At 38.4% G+C, this 17327-nt stretch overlaps 1 protein-coding gene across 1 annotated transcript in view; it reads right to left on the bottom strand.

The window, feature by feature from the left end:
* Nucleotides 1–17327, bottom strand: part of abcb7 (ATP-binding cassette, sub-family B (MDR/TAP), member 7) — an 82073-nt gene that overhangs the window by 26849 nt on the left and 37897 nt on the right. Inside the window, exons 6-7 of the mRNA XM_015351079.2 lie at nucleotides 9526–9794; nucleotides 48–136 (exon numbers count right to left, since the gene is read on the bottom strand). Of these exons, the coding sequence (XP_015206565.2) occupies nucleotides 48–136; nucleotides 9526–9794 (358 nt within the window). The remainder of the gene's footprint in view (nucleotides 1–47; nucleotides 137–9525; nucleotides 9795–17327) is intronic.

The following is a 17327-nucleotide window of genomic DNA, read 5'->3' as shown; positions in this document are numbered from 1 at the left end:
TTCAGACCCTGTCAGCCACTTGAGTATCAGAATGAAGAGATGAATACCTCCACTGTGTGACTGCAATGGTGAAGGCCGTGTAAGCTGACAGTGTCCCCAGCGTAACCAAGGCGAACTGGCCTCCACATTTATAATACTAAAAGGGGAAGAAGAAGAAAAGAACTTAAGAATGACAAAATTCAATAATGGTGTGCAACTCAACAACTTTCAGCAGTCAAGTCTGATTTGTTTTTCTTCCTAGCCTTCACACTTTTTTTCTTTTCCCCTCCTTTTGCTGTGATTCAGTCTCTGCAACATTTTTACTCCATTTCAGCGTGTGTCCAATCACTTGTCCCGTCCTTTGATTCAATCACCTCAAGGCTACAATACAGGGCTGAGGGTCAATTTAGTCTTTTCTACCCCATCGTCTTATTTCCGTTCACAGGAGGACGCGGCTCATTTCAGCCTATCCCCCTCCTGGTCTCAATAGCGGTCGCTCGACAGGAGTGCCGTAATGTCAATCAGTCACAGTCCATTCTCAGGGCCCGTGACTGCTGGGGCCAGCAGAGTGACCTGTGGGTCAAAGCTGAAATCTGCATCGAAACCAAAGTGGGTTTCCTGATTGCACACACTCCATAGTGTATACCTCTTTCTCAGCCTTTCTCATCTCACTGCAAATGTACATACTGCCATCTTCCCCAACAGCATGTTATTAACATTATAAACAACAAAGTTATTAATATCACAAACAAACCTAACGCTAAAGTATTCCTTGGCATTTAACACTAAAAATTAAGAGAAAATATAGCATGGTAAAACATAAGGGGGTTTTGTCTTTTGACTAGAAGGTCAAATTAATTTTTTGTTTACGTGAAACAGTTCATTACTGGGCCTCAACCCCCAACAATACATTACAAAAATGTAAAGAAATATGACAAATTTCAGCAAAATCTACATAAAATCGCATTGATTGCCAGCCCTGTGTTCATTTTTTATGTGTGTTATGTGTAACATTGTAAAAGTATAATTTAGTCTCTCAAATATTATGTACATTTCTTACAAAATGTGCAGCCTAATGAATGGGTTGAGTTTAGTTGTAAACCAAGTACTCTACCTATTTTTCTGATTCTGTCAGCTTAGGATATGGATTGTTTTGGAAGTAATGGAAGTAATGATGTAATGAAAGACACAATGTTTACTATTTTACTAGTTTTATAATTTTACTATTTAAAGGAATAAAAATTATGACTATGAATAGCAAAATGAACAATATACACCAACTACTATATAAACCCGGAAAACATATAGGAGATAAGGAACAAGTAATAGGTTTATTCCATGCTGAAAAAAAGAAGAAAGAGAACACAACGTTTTGGCCGTGGAGCCTTCTTCAGGTGTGAGAGAGACAGGGCAGTAGGCAAAGGTAAAGTAGCGGGAGAACAAAAGTTGGAAGGGAGGAGGAGTGAGAGGCGGGAGCAGGGGACAGAAAGAGGGGCCAATCAAGACGTGTGAAGTCAGAATGAGTGCAGAAAGGTGTGAAATGAAACTTCCAATGATTGGAGAAAATTTAAAAGAACAGTAGTCTGTCGTTAAGGGAAGGGAGAATGTGTGATCCTAGCTGCAGAATAATTTTAGTTTCGGTGGTCTTTCTGATGTATGAGTTCGGAAAACCGTCTTTGAGAACACAGACGGAGAGATTAGAGTGGTCGTGGCCGTCAGAGGTGAAATGAGAAACAATGGGCTTGGAGAGATCTTTAATCTTCACAGCCCTGAGGTGTTCTCTGAAGCGGTCTCCGAGTCTCCTTCCTGTTTCTACAATGTAGATGGCTGGGCATTTACTGCAAGAGATACAGTAAATAAGGTTGCTGGAGGTACAAGATGCTGTCTGGGTGATCCAGAATTGTCCTGAGGGGCCTTGAATGAGTGTGGTGGTGGCTGTGTACTTGCAGGTGATACAGCGAGCTCTGTTGCAAGGGAAAGTGCCTGGTGTGGATGGTTGTTGAGGGCGGTCAAGGGAGCTGTGAACAAGGAGATTACGCAGATTAGGTGGTCGGCGATATGAGATGATAGGGCGATCAGAAAAGAGGGCCCCAATGGAGGGATCATCCTGTAGGATGGAAAAGTTCTGGTTAATGGTCCTGGGGATAGGAAGTGTGTTAGGGTTGTAAGGAAGCACCAAAGGAATGCGGTTGTTACGGCGGGAGTTCCTGATCGGGTTGATAATCCGGGGGGTGTTTTTGGCTCGGGCAAGGGCCCTGTCAATCACACTGCTGGGGTATCCTCTGTGGATGAAAAATTAGTACATTTCGAGGGCTTGGTTCTCGAAGTCGATGTCGTCGCTGCATAATCGTCGTAACCTAAGGAACTGTGAAAAGGGAAGAGATTTTTTAGTGTGTTTGGGGTGAAATGAGCTGTACAGGAGGTAGCTGTGTTAATTCCGTGGGTTTGTAATAAACTGAAGTGGACAGTCGGGGGTAGGTGATAGACAAGTGGATGTCTAGAAACGGAAGAGTGGTGGAAGATATGTTAACCATATATTTGATACGGCCAAAACGTTGTGTTCTCTTTCTTCTTTTTTTCAGCATGGAATAAACCTATTACTTGTTGACATCCACTTGTCTATCAACTACCCCCGACTGTCCACTTCAGTTTATTACAAACCCACGGATTCACACAGCTACCTCCTGTACAGCTCATTTCACCCCAAACACACTAAAAACTCTCTTCCTTTTTCACAGTTCCTTAGGTTACGACGATTATGCAACGACGACATCAACTTCGAGAACCAAGCCCTCGAAATGTACTCATTTTTCCATCAACAGTGGATATCCCAGCAGTGTGATTGACAGGGCCCTTGCCCGAGCCAAAAACACCCCCCGGATTATCAACCCGATCAGGAACTCCCGCCGTAACAACCGCATTCCTTTGGTGCTTCCTTACAACCCTAACACACTTCCTATCCCCAGGACCATTAACCAGAACTTTTCCATCCTACAGGATGATCCCTCCATTGGGGCCCTCTTTTCTGATCGCCCTATCATCTCATATCGCCGACCACCTAATCTGCGTAACCTCCTTGTTCACAGCTCCCTTGACCGCCCTCAACAACCATCCACACCAGGCACTTTCCCTTGCAACAGAGCTCGCTGTATCACCTGCAAGTACACAGCCACCACCACACTCATTCAAGGCCCCTCAGGACAATTCCGGATCACCCAGACAGCATCTTGTACCTCCAGCAACCTTATTTACTGTATCTCTTGCAGTAAATGCCCAGCCATCTACATTGGAGAAACAGGAAGGAGACTCGGAGACCGCTTCAGAGAACACGTCAGGGCTATGAAGATTAAAGATCTCTCCAAGCCCATTGTTTCTCATTTCACCTCTGACGGCCACGACCACTCTAATCTCTCCGTCTGTGTTCTCAAAGACGGTTTTCGGAACTCATACATCAGAAAGACCACCGAAACTAAAATTATTCTGCAGCTAGGATCACACATTCTCCCTTCCCTTAACGACAGACTACTGTTCTTTTAAATTTTCTCCAATCATTGGAAGTTTCATTTCACACCTTTCTGCACCCATTCTGACTTCACACGTCTTGATTGGCCCCTCTTTCTGTCCCCTGCTCCCGCCTCTCACTCCTCCTCCCTTCCAACTTTTGTTCTCCCGCTACTTTACCTTTGCCTACTGCCCTGTCTCTCTCACACCTGAAGAAGGCTCCACGGCCGAAACGTTGTGTTCTCTTTCTTCTTTTTTTCAGCATGGAATAAACCTATTACTTGTTCCTTTGCAGCCTACGCATGCTGACGCAGCTTCCCACCTGAACATATAGGAGATATTTTTCTAAACTTATTCTAATGTTACATTTTGACAATAAATGTGAAGCTGTAATATACCATATACTGAATTTTAGTGCTGCATTATAAAAATTCATGCTTCCAGCTGCTTTTTACATATGAGCTTGCTATACATTCAACTTTAACAAAAATTGCAGGAAATGTAGTGTCTGAATATGTATCTACAGTACATTAAATCAGAACAGTCATATGTAAAAACAACAACACATTATACAATACAGTTAGTCGCCATAGTCCAAAGAAAATCAGAAGACAAACTGTTGAATTATGCATTTTATATACATTTTAAAAATGTACTTGAATTATAATTGTAGACAGGATTATTTCTAAACTCATAAACGAAACTGAATTACTGGTATACAGCACTATGATACTGAAACAAACTGCTCTCTTCTATGCATTCTGTATAGAAAGTACTCAGTCACATCCAGACCTCTAGTACAAATGTATCTATATTGTTTTACAAAGGTAAAACCATTTCTGCAGCATTTTTAAGTGTAAGGTGTGGTTTATACAGCATATTAAAAAAGCATAAGTGATCATGTAGTGGTTATTCAATCTGAATATACTGGAAAAAACACTGAACTAGTAATTCTGTTAACTTCAACACATTGCATAAGTTATTTTTGTGTGGAGTACAATACCTGCTCTCATTAAGCCAAGTGATTTAATGGCTCCACAAGAGGGAATGCTTTCTAAGTTAGATATCCACTTATGGCTGTAATGCCACGTGTCCCTTCTAAAGTTGAATAAGCCCGATTTCTGATTGATAAATCATAGTTACCCTGCACGATATTTTGTAAAAAAAATAGTATTACTCATTTAAAAACAATTCCTTTAAAATTACTGTATTAGAATAAATGCATGTAGTTTTCCTATTTTATGGGCATTAAATTTAGCTCATTAGCTGTGCTGTTTATTCTATATGCTTTTTTATGTGCTTTTTTTTGTTCATGTTTATCAAGTTTATCATGTTTATGTGCCATTCATTCTTTAGCCCGCTGTATATTTTAACAGCACTGTACTGATAGCCCTGCACTGAAAACGTATAAAACTGTATCAGATATTCAGTAGGATAGAAAATAGAGGTTGTATTATAAAAGAGACAGAAACAGGTTTATTTTCTTTCTAGGTTAAAGACCTTATATGTAACTATTAAAACCTCAAGCAATCTGTTTTGAACTGAATTACGTAAACAATACTGGGGGACGCATACCGATATTTAGGTAACTGGCAAAAAGTACTGTTAAGCTACAGACATGGTTAGTGAGAAATGAGAACAAAAATTCCAAAGCAGAAAAAAATGGGCTATATTTGAAGACTTTCTCTTGGTGTTATAAAACATTGATCATTTTCTTGGAAACTGTACAGGAGTACAAAAGTGGGATTAAACAGCAGTGCTTTGGAAGGAATGATGTTTTTAAACATTCTTTTCTCATTCAATCTGTTACTTGTTGGAACAGACAAATAAGAAATGAACTGTGATATATGGAAAAATAGTCATAGCCCAAACGTGACACAAGATCACGTATGATTGTGGTTTGAATCACTGAGGTGAGTAGCAGGTTTGTAAAACTACTTACATAATATGGTCATGGTATAAAGAAAGTTAGAACCAATATTTACTTTTAGATCTCATATAGCAGAACTACAAAGAAAATGACTTAAATCTAAAGACTTTTTTGTATCTTTTTCATAGAAAGAGTTTACCAGGTGATTGTTAAGAAGTAGGGACCTTGGGTTGCTTTACAGTTTGTGTGACTTTGTTATGAACTCTGAGTGTAACATGCTTCTTCAATTGTCTGGAGTTTTTTAATTAAACACTTATAGCTTGACAACTAATACTTTTGTTTAAACATTTGGAACAAGATACCCAGCCATGTTGTTGCTGTTGATATGCTGTCTTATTTCAAGAAAAGGATGGATGAGATCCTTGGATTATTAAGATACTAACTTCCAAAAGAACTAGACTGGACATATGGCCTCCTGTCATTTTACAGTTTCTGCAAAGAAAGTTAAAAACGTAAGCGTTTACATACATGCATAGTGTCAGGCTAATATAGGCTATGCATCACAAAAAGCAGTGCAATTGTATAGCAAAAACAACAGGCATGTTATTACATTCGTTTCCCTTTGTAACTACTTTACCTGTACAATACAGCATAGTGTAGCATAGCACAGCAGAGGAATAAGGAAAAACAACAACTTTAACCCTCAGTTACATGAGGTTTCAGCATCATTGATTGCTAACAATGACAACAATGGTACAAATTGCTCAGCTTTGTGGTGATATCAATGTTACTCCAATTTAAATGGAAGCTAGCTTCATATAAACATTAATAAGATAGCAAATTGCTACAATATCACTATAACATTAACTGTAAAACACTGACCAGCTGTCACAGATCTCGACTTCAAAGCACTGACTCAAATCCCTGATAAAAACATTCTTTGTGCAACTAGATTTTCTCCACAACCACATTCTGCAGTTTGTTTGCTAAATTCTCTCTTCCTTTCACTCTTTTGCTGAATGAAAGTCATGGTGCACAGTTATAATTAAATAGACAGCCCTTCAAAACCGATAAATATTAGTACTATACAAAGAGATTTCTATCAGAAATATTAATTGCCTGAGAGTCATTCTAGAAGATTTAGGTTCGTGTCATCAAAAGATCATTGTTACACTGCATCTTTGTAGTTAAGCTGTTGAGACATACATTTGCATAGTTATAAATCATTCAAAATAGTGCTTGAGGGTGTAAAATTTTGCACAAAGGGATATTAAAACTAACAAGGGCAATGGTATGCAATGATATACATATAACAATGGCAATGTTTTTTCTTATTGACAGAAAACACTCTTTGATGTAAAAGTGAAAACAAAATTCTATAGATCTTCCTAAATTAATTATACAGTGCCTTGAAAAAGTATGCAGCCGATTTTTCACATTTTGTTGCTGCAGATTCTGAATTTGAAATCGATTGATGTTGGATTATTTGGCACTGTTCCATGCCATGTCAACACAAAGCAAATGGTCCAAAACCTTTCCACAATTTACTAAAAGTGAAAAACTGAAATGATAACATTCGAAAAGCACAAATGTAATTGCAATTTGTCACCTTAAAAGTCAGCCATTTGTTGATACACTCAACCTGTGTAATAAATTAGTGGATCACCTGTTGTCAATTCTTTTGTAAATATAAATATCCCTCTCTGTGTGAGCATGGTAGACTACAGCATGGTAGAGACTCAAAATGAAGAGGAAAGAGCATTTGAAGCAAGTCAGAAAAATAATTATACAGAGGCACAAATCTGGGGAAAGGTACACAACCATTTCCACAGCACTGAACATCTGTCAGAGCTCAGTGCAGTCAATTGTACAGAACTCAAAGAATTTTGAAACTACAGCCACACTGCCTAGATCAGGCCGCCCCCCTAAACTTAGTTGCCAGACAAGAAGGGCACTTATTGGAGAACGTACTGCGAGGCAAACTAATTTGTGACTGTGCTACAAGTGCTACAAGAACTACAAGTTAGTGGCTGTGATGGAAGATAATATACAGTACATGGGCCAACAATGTCCAAAGCATTCCACAAAAAAGGCCTTTATGGGAGGGTTGCAAGGAAAAAGACTTGGCTGAAACAAGCCATATCCTTACCTGCAAATAGTTTGCAAGATGCCATCTAGAAGGCACTGCAGAGATGTGGCAGAAAGTCGTGTGGTCTGATGAGACTAAAATTGAACTTTTTTTGGCCCGAATGATAAACAATATGCATCGTGCAAATCAAACACTGCACACAAGCCAGGTAACACCATCTCCCAACGTGAAGTATGACGGTGGTAGCATCAAGTTGTGGGGAAGCTTTTCAGCAGAAGGGACTGGCAATCTTATCAGGATTGATGAGAGGATGAATGATGCACATTGCAGACAAATCCTGGATAAAAATATGTTACTCTCTGCCAAAAAAAAAATCAGACTGGGAAGGAAGTTTGTCTTTCAACAGCTTAATGATCCAAAGCACAAAGAAGAACACTGGAGTGGCTTAACATGAAGAAATTATGTCTGTGAGTGGTCCAGTCGGTCCTTACCTTAATCCCATTGAAACTATGTGTCAAGACTAGTTGGAGAGTCCATCGCCACTCTCCAACTAACCTCACCTAGATTGAGCAATTTTGCAAGGATAAATGGGTAAATATTGCTCCACCTTGGTATACAAAGTTAATAGAGACTTATCCAAAAAGACTACTGGCTGTAATAGCTGCCAGAGGTGGTTCAACTAAGTACTGACCAAGAGGGACAAATACTTTTTAAATAATGACTTTTCAGTTTTTTTTAATTAATTTATGGTTCAATATTATCTTTCTTTTGGGGGGGGGGGGGATCTGTGAATACGAATGTGTGACTTACAAATAAAAATTCCCAATCCTAATTTTTTTCCCATTCTCCAGGCTCTGAGATTCTTAAGTATGAATAAAGGGATGGGGCTGAATATTTTTTCAAGGCACTGCAAATATAAAATAGAAAATAAATTATTACATGAGTTTCGGGTAGAGGTATGTTTGACAGAAATTACAGCCATAAGACTTCTTGAATACATTTCTACCAGCTTTCACATTTGGAGACTACACATTTTGCCCATTCTTGTTTGCTAAACTGCTCAAACTCTCTCAGGTTGCATGGGAGCTGTTGGCGAACGGCAATTTTCAATTCCTCTCACAGATTCTTGACTGTATTGGTCACCCACCACCAAGCTTGGCAGTAGGGAAGGGTTTCTCACTGTCACGCATGCACCACGCGCTTACCATTGAGGTGAAAAAGGCAAATTTTGGTCTCATCAGACCACAGAATCGTCTTCCACTTGTCCTCAGAATCTCCCACATGCCTTTTGGAAAAGTGTAGTCAAGATCTCATCTGAGTTTTTTGTCACTCTCTCATGAAGTACCCAGGAAAGTGTGCATAACTGTGTTATGCACAGTTTCTCCCATACTGTATCATCCATGAAAGACTGTACTGTAATTTCAGTTAGAGTTCTCACAGGCCTCTTGGTGGCCTCCCTCCCTGACACTAAACTGGAAACTCAGTTTTTGAAGACACCCTGGTTCTTCACAGTTGTGCCATATTTTCTATGTGCCATATTTTCTAGATATGTAATTGCCGTGGAAAGTTTCTTAAACCCTTCCCCGATCTGTGCTTTTCAAAAACCCTATCACAGATGTTCTTTCACGGTTACTTTGTCTTCATGATGTAGTTTTTGTTGGGAGCCTCCTAGAGTTAGGTATATGTGTCCTGAACTCTTGTGAAACACCCAAATTGTACAAAGACTCCATTTAACAAATTATGTGACTTCAGAATACATTTGGATGCACCAGAGCCTGTTTTGGTGCATCAGAGTAAAGGGGGTGAATATTTACATATTTGCTTCTTGTTTTCATTTTGACAGAGTGTTTTGTGTCCATCAATGGCAAAATATTCCATATAAAACCATCCAAGGTGATGCATCCATAACTATCAAATCCAAGGTGGATGAATAGCCACTGTAAATGCAACATCACAAAAATCTCATGATTCTTTACATAATTCAAATGTTAGCAGGAAATAAATGCAGTTATCTAAACTAAGGTTCTAAGGTGAGTCAGCAGTATACACTAATGGCACAGTACAGTCCTCGAGAAGCAGTACTTACTAAAATCCCACTGACAAGGGCCACTTCAAACACAGTCGGTCCCAGGTTGAAGACCAAGGCACTGAGCACGAAGCTGATTCCCCTGGTCCCGCGGTCAATAGCCTTGGACAAGGCCCCGGTCTGTCGGCTCAGGTGGAAACCAAGGTCCAGGTTGTGGAGGTGAAGGAACACGTTCTTGGCTATTCTCCGAATGGAGCTCTGGGCCACCTTTCCAAACACAGCATTCCTCATCTCATTGAAAAGTGCAGCGCAGGCTCTTGACACGCCATCTGGGAATGGAGCAAAAGTGGAAAGTTCCGCACAAAAGCTTCAGGGTCCAGTATGGAAGCAAACAGCTGCTAAGTACGTCATGCTTGTTCTGAGCAATTCTGCACTGAGGTAGTGTTTTAATTATCCCTGTTATACCTGGGGACACAGATGGGAGGAGTGTAAATTCCTAAAGGATGGCATGAGCCACACACTTCATAATGCTCTCAGCCTTCTTTAGAAGGTTGCTCTGATTTGCCCCAGTGATTTTGCTACTTCACTAATTTTCCGAATCTATTACAATTAAAATTACTGATGTTTCCAAACCAATGAAATAGGTCTTTCTACCTTCAAGTAACAGATTCCTAAGGAAAAAAGTCTCTGTTGGCCTATGATTTTACCAACTGAGAATTTTTGGAATTAATATGACACTGATGAAAGTAAGATTATTTCAAGAAAAACCATGTCAAGATTATGCAGGGACCTACACTTGCTGCAAGTGATAATACACGCACCTCTTAAAAATATCTATGCAACAATAACTGTCCAGAAATTCAGACATAATGAAAAAGCACTTTACTTATTGTATGTTTACCAAATGCATTATCTTGCAAGAGAAGTATAAAAATAGTACCCAGAATCAAATGATGAGAACTGTAAAACTGTAATATTTTAATTTAAAAAACTGACTAATAAAAGTATAATGCTATAATGCACAAAATAATGCTAGTTGCTTTGTCAAAATCGCTGACATCTCTCCTCTCATTATTTAGCTGGGATGCATGTTTAAAAGTCATAAGGATTTGAATCACCATTATGAGTAACATTACAATTTACAAGAAAACTTCAACCCCTCTGTTAAATACAGTTCTCAACCTTTACCAGGTGGATGCTGCACATTGGTGGTGGTGGAGGGGAGTCCCCATTACCTATAAAGCGCTTTGAGTGGAGTGTCCAGAAAAGCGCTATATAAGTGTAAGCAATTATTATTATTTACAAGGTTTCCCGTCAATCAATTAACTATTGGATGCCTAATCAACTTGGGTTAATTAATGACTAACTACCAGATGGACTAAAGACAGAATGGCTTCCTCTCATTTATAATCTTTCTTATGTTCCCTTGCTCAGGGAACATAAGTTGCCTTGCAGAGGATGCTCCTCAATCTCTGCATAGTTTTCTGTGCTCTCCAAATGTCTTATTTCTCAAACAATGAGTAATCTCTTTGTCATATTCAAAGGATCTACTGAATTCTTTCAGTATCACTGTGGACTATTTACTTAAGCCTATGGTGCATTTCCTTTTTGACAACTTTGCTGCGATTTAAGTGTTACCCGATAGATCAGCTATGTATTTCTCTGCCTTAATTGTCTAAGTATTTATGTATTAAGGGTGACATAGATCCTCTTTTTCATTGTACATTTCCATGAAATATAGACTCAGGATGTTACATGTGGCTTTGATTTAGTAGCATTAAAAAGCTTGTTCCACTACATCAATATATTACTAGGATGCCAAATTCCTGGAGGGTCTAGTATTTTTCCCCAATTTGAGGTGTCAATTAAACTACTACGTAACAGAGCTTGGGTGAACAAAATCCAGAAGAAGGCCAGGCCCCCCAGGAAATGAGTAGCCCACCTTGTTGTGGTATTTGTGTAGGGTAATTAACCTTCCAATAAGAGAGAGGAGAAAGAGAGAATGTGTAGCCACAATCTCATGCAGATCAATCCCTCATTTAGACACACCTGCAATAATCTAGAGAAGTAGGAGTTGGCACTCATTATAGATCCTTCAAATTCCTCTTTGATTTACCCTATTGGATTACATTAATTTGAATACTCAGCTCTTGACCACAAATATAGGTACTACTAGTGAGAGATAATAAACCTTGCATCTAAATCAAAATGCTTTGCAGAACATACGTCCCACTGTATGCATATTTTTAAAACTTTCTCTATTTGCTTTCACCGCACAGGAACATAAAATGAGTTACTGACTGCACAGGTGTATCATCTTCATCTTACAAAACAATTCTTACAGCATTACTTCTAAAAGCAGGACATTTTAATTTGTATTTGGAATTTACAAAACAAGGCTACAGACAAAAGGATAACAGAAGTTATTTAATTTGGTTTGCAAATAAACTGATACATTGTTGTTCAATGAAAAAAAGCTGGACAATTCTCTTGACACAAAGACACAGGTTACTGTTAATTACAGAAAAGGATGCATAACCGGTCTTGTATTTATTTGTAAACAATTATTTTATTATAATTTCCTTTAGAATTATACTTCTTAGCATTAGCCTTGTGGAGGAGGAAGATGAAAAGATTAGAATTGTGAAGAAAAACTGAGTGAATTTTGACCCTTCAGAGGCCCTTAGATACTCCTCTTAGTTAAGCACAAGTAATCAGTATAGATTAGATGTAATGAACTCAATTTGTTATTAACTGTGCTTATATGTAGTATCGGAAATAGTAGTATTGTAGTATTAGTCTGTTGAATGAAAATGAAATGTTTGTGTCACTATTATACCGATATCCCACAATATCATTGGTTGCCTGGCAACATATCAGAAATTGACACGCTCAAGGCCAACATAAGTATGGGCAATAACAGGACTGTTAATAATACTTATAATTAACTGCATTTAAATAGTGCTGTTGATCCCACAGGATTCCAAAGTGTTGTTCATACAAGAAGGTACCCATTTCATTACCACTGAGGTGCAGCACCTTGGTTGCAAGCAGTAGCCCCACTGTAGTGCAGATCAAGTGGAGACGTGTTTACTGCTTCACTAATTAAGTGAAGAGGCAACTTAAGATAGGCCAGATGATAGAAACCTAGATTGTAATTTAGGCCAGACACCATGGTTAATACCTTTAGCTCTTTGAGCAATGCCAATGTCATGATGTTTAATGACCTAGGTTCCCTTGAACGTCTTCCATCCTAGTATTGATGAGGCCAAGCATCTGCGGTTTAATAATAAGGACATTGATAATAGTGCTGTTCATAAATGATTGGAACAATTTGCAGAGCAAGGTGAAACTATCCACCTTTGTATATGAAGGTGTTTCTAATGGCATATTAAATATGTGAGCCAAATGCTTTGGTTTCTGCGAAGGAAATATCATAAGAGCATAGAAATCAAAGCTCTAGGTAATGAAAGCAATATCTTTCTAAAGATCACAGTGCAAATTCATATTTCATTTACTGCTTTATGTAAGAAAGAATTGTCTTTGTAAAGCTGGTACTGCTCACAATAGAAGAGATAGAGGGATAAAGAATCTCCAATTCTAATGCAAAGCTTCTCAGCATAAGTTTTCTAGGTGACAGGTGACAATCCAATTGAGAATAACCTTGCTGTTAAGTACAAAAGTCAACATTTCTTCAAGAAGAGAGAAATGCAAATCAGACGAGAACAGTCTCAATATACATTTAACTTTTTTCACCTATAAAAGTGTTTGAGTAGACGCTCTTACTTTAAAAAAGATTCACTTTAAACAATGTGTCTACAGCATTTGTACAAAATAGGTATTCATTGGGAGGAGAATACAGCAGTATAGCTGCTGTGAAACTCCTGTTTCATCTTTTTCTTATCCCTCCACAGTAAATGTTTCCAAGCAGCTACACATGAAGATGTTCAGCAACCTCAAGATTTCTCCCCTGTAAAAGCCTTGGAACTACAATGACTAAAGCAAGTAAAGGCAAGAGCAATACAGAAACCTGCAAAGTAAAATAATTCCCAACAAAATGGAGTTGTAGAAGTTGAGTTGAGCTCTGTGGTTTCTTGCTCAAAGTAGAAGGATGTACTAAAAAAAAACCGTACAGATGGGGAAGTATAGATTTTTTTACAAACCTTCACTGAAAGGACAGAATATCGTACCTCTCTAAAGTGCTTGTTAATATTTCGATTGCTTGTCTGTAGCTCAATACCAGACCCCTCCATCAAAAGAATCATTAAGCATTAAAGGTGCTCTCCAGGCAAACATCTTTTCAAGATGAGAGCATTGATTCAAAATACTGAAACCATGTTCCCCTTACTCTGTTGTTACTGGTATAGCTATGTGTATGTGAATTGCACATACAGGTAGGAACTGCTATCTTTTAAACTTCCATAGACAAGCCATACTAGCCTAAACTTCACTCATACAATGGGGAAATTTTAACCATTACATATTTTCTTTTAAATGCAGTTCGCCCAATGCCCACTTCTCCAGTACAGTGGACTGAAGTGGTCACTGTTTAAAACTGCAGTCATTTTAACAGAACAAGCCTGACGGAGAATTAAAATGTAACGGACAACACAAATTCAGCAGCATTCATAGTCTTTGCATTGATTTTGGAAAAAATAATTTACTTTACGGCCAAAACAAGCCATGACGCACAATGCTACATCACAGTTGCAACAGTGGTGATTACTTTGTACTGTAACCATCTAAACAGTATCTGATTTAATGACTGTACAGTGCACTTCATTAAATTAAATCGCCTGGCATGTGACTGACTTTACTAGAAACTTGTCTATGTTTGCATAGAAAGCATATACAAATGTGTAAAAACCCACTTTTAACACATTAGTAGAATCATGACATTACATTTATTTTTCTTTGAGATCATAAATATATCAGTTCTGTGGTAGCTAATAACTCACTAATTTGCATTTTTTAGTGGTTTAATCATTGTGATTAGCAGATGAAAAAAGCTAAACTCTTGATCATCCTGGAAAATGTATGATCATTTACAAGTTTCTTTTGGCCAATTTAAGGGAAAACATAACACCCAATACTGTTTCTTGGTGTCTTCGGGATTACAGACCAATTTGATCACTGTAGTAATAGATAATGCATATTTTCTCTTGCAATTTAAATTACAAAGTAGCTCCATTAATGTCATCCATTCATTTTCCAACTGCTACTTATAATGTGGGGTTGTGGGAGAGCCTATCAGTATGTTTTTGGACTGCGGGAGGAAACCAGAGCATCTAGAGAACAAACACAGGGAGAACATACAAACTCCATGCAGTTAGCACCCCACATCCGGAATTGAACCCAGGGCCTCGGTGCTGTGAGGCAGCAATGCTATCCGCTGTGCAACAATTTCAGTCCAAGCAGAAAAAAACAAACACTCAGAAAACCGGAAAATCAGAAAACATGGATACAAGACTATTGGAAAGGAATTCCTTGGGTTTAGTAAGCGGTTTTAACAATGTGCTGTAATATGCTATTCAGATAGGTAATACATATATGAGATTGACCTTTTTAATGGGAACAAGCCTGGAACAGAAAGGCTGTGTGCAGTACAACAGGAAATGAAACAAGCGGTGTCACACTATGTTCTATACAGACTACTGTATCCCATATCCAATGGCTAGGAATACCCTACACCAATCCTAGTGCTCTATGTTCTCAATCCTATTGCTGTAGTAGCTAATTTACTTCAATGTTTAATTTGAGGCCTGTTTTTAAAACTGCTTTCAGCTCTTAAACCTTTTAAGGAGATGCTTACTTGGCTCGAATCTTGTCCTAATTAATCAGTTTCAGTGCTTCCTTCACTCAGCTGAAATATAACCAAACGGACCTGAGTAGAAGGAAAAACACTGACTCACTGCAGGAGTGCCTGATCGTTTCATTCCCACCTGTGTCTGTTCATCATCAACTGATCACCTATTAAGAGCTGTTTAGTCAGAAATAAAGGAGAAAATCTTAATTGGCAAGTTGAGGAGAGACTGCATAAAGTTCTTTGTGCTGTAGGTACTGAAAATAGTGTACTTTAAATAAGGTACTTGTGAATACCCCACATTTTTTAATATGACTGCAGAAAAAAGTTTTAACAAGCAACCAGATGAGTAACAGGCACCAATTAGCACTGGGGATTAAGGTCCTAGTAGGAACAAAAACCAGCAGGACCAGGGCTCCCCCAGAATGACAGCAATTAATACCTTATTCCTGCTTCACCCTAAACATTACCTGGCCAGAAGTTTGGGAATTTGTTTTATTTTATACTTAAACCAGTAACTCCAATGTAGTTACAAACAATAAATTGGGAATCTGCAGTTTCAATTCAGAAGTAGAGAGTAAGGGAAAAAAAGACAAAAGTTAAAAAGAAAATATTCAATACTGAAAACACAGTTTAATGAAAACACAAGGGATTATGAGTTTGCATACGTACATATGCAAGCCCTGCTGGCTGCAGAGTAAATTCAGCCTTATTATAACAAATGTACAGTGATGGCAAGCCTTCAACTGCCAATTTAAGGATGAGTGCAGCCATCCAAATACCCGAGAAGAACACAGAGGTATCATAGAAACGTTGCTGCCCTTTCTGCATGTATTGTCTTCACTGGAAATGCAGAATTGTTAACCTCTCATTAAATGAAGAAAGTTCTGACACTTTCATGCACGGATCATGGATCTTTGCTCCTCACTTCACTCTCCCAAGCCAGACAAGCCTGAGAGACACTGATCAGCCTACAAAACAGGATTTTTTTAACTTCATGGCTAAATATATAAAAAATATATATTTTATTACAGCTATGAATGGATAGTCTGACCTCTAAAAGCATGAGAGGAAGATTACATTGTTTCTCTTCTCTATAGAGGTTAATCAGTTCCAAATCCATTCATGAAGGAGACTTCAGAGACCACCACAAAGGAGCCTGTGAAGATGACTGCAGTGATGTGGCTTTATGTAATTACCATTACTAAGAGAAGCTTTTTCTTTTGTTTTCCAAAATAAGGTTGACAACTGCAAGCAAAACGTTTGCTTTGGGAGAGCTACTGCAAAGCCAAGGTGAACAGCTTTAGGAAAAGGAAAAGAAGCATTTTAACAAACGTTAATGAATGAGTTCTGCTTGAGGCATATTACAAGTGAAAAATGACAGCGAAAATGGGCATGAATTTTGCTCCAAGGTGAATTACATCACAATTAGTATTATTAATACTACTAATGATGACAATCATACTGTAGGATGGAATCTCAAAAGTAAGTATGGTTCACTAAAATATATACAATTAAAACATAAAACCTGTCAGAATTAAAGTATTACTAGTATTAATACTAACACACAACCACAGCATATTGCTACATTTATTCAGTGCCTCACTTCTAAGGTTTTAAGCACTATTGCTTACCATTTCAGACTTGGGAACTAAAAACAGAAGTGGTAAAAGACACCCAAGGAAAAGCAGGTTGCTGCTGTAAGTAGCTCTAATTCCTGGACCAGATTTTTCAAAAGCAGTGTTTCAGGACATTGACCTGAAAGTATGTGCTTTAGAAAAAGCCATCTCTGAGAAGAGATATCAAAGTAAGGCCCTGATTGCTGAGTTCAGATTAAGTATTACCCACTATGTCCTAATTCCTTTTACACTCTGGCCTCCCAAAAGCTCTCCATCAATCATATGGGTGAAGCACTTTCTCCTTTCTCCACTTGATGTGCTGTGTGATGGAACTGCTGGTTTGCCCCCGAAGTCCAATGATGTACTGTCAGATTAACTGGCTTCTGGAAGTGTGTGCGTGTCTGTGTGTACCTTGCAATGGACTGGCGTCACATCCAAGG

This window comes from Lepisosteus oculatus, chromosome 8, assembly GCF_040954835.1.
Source record: "Lepisosteus oculatus isolate fLepOcu1 chromosome 8, fLepOcu1.hap2, whole genome shotgun sequence".
In the NCBI taxonomy this organism is placed as follows: Eukaryota; Metazoa; Chordata; class Actinopteri; order Semionotiformes; family Lepisosteidae; genus Lepisosteus; species Lepisosteus oculatus.
Note: the sequence above shows the minus strand (reverse complement) of the source record. Positions and strands in the feature narration are given on the sequence as shown.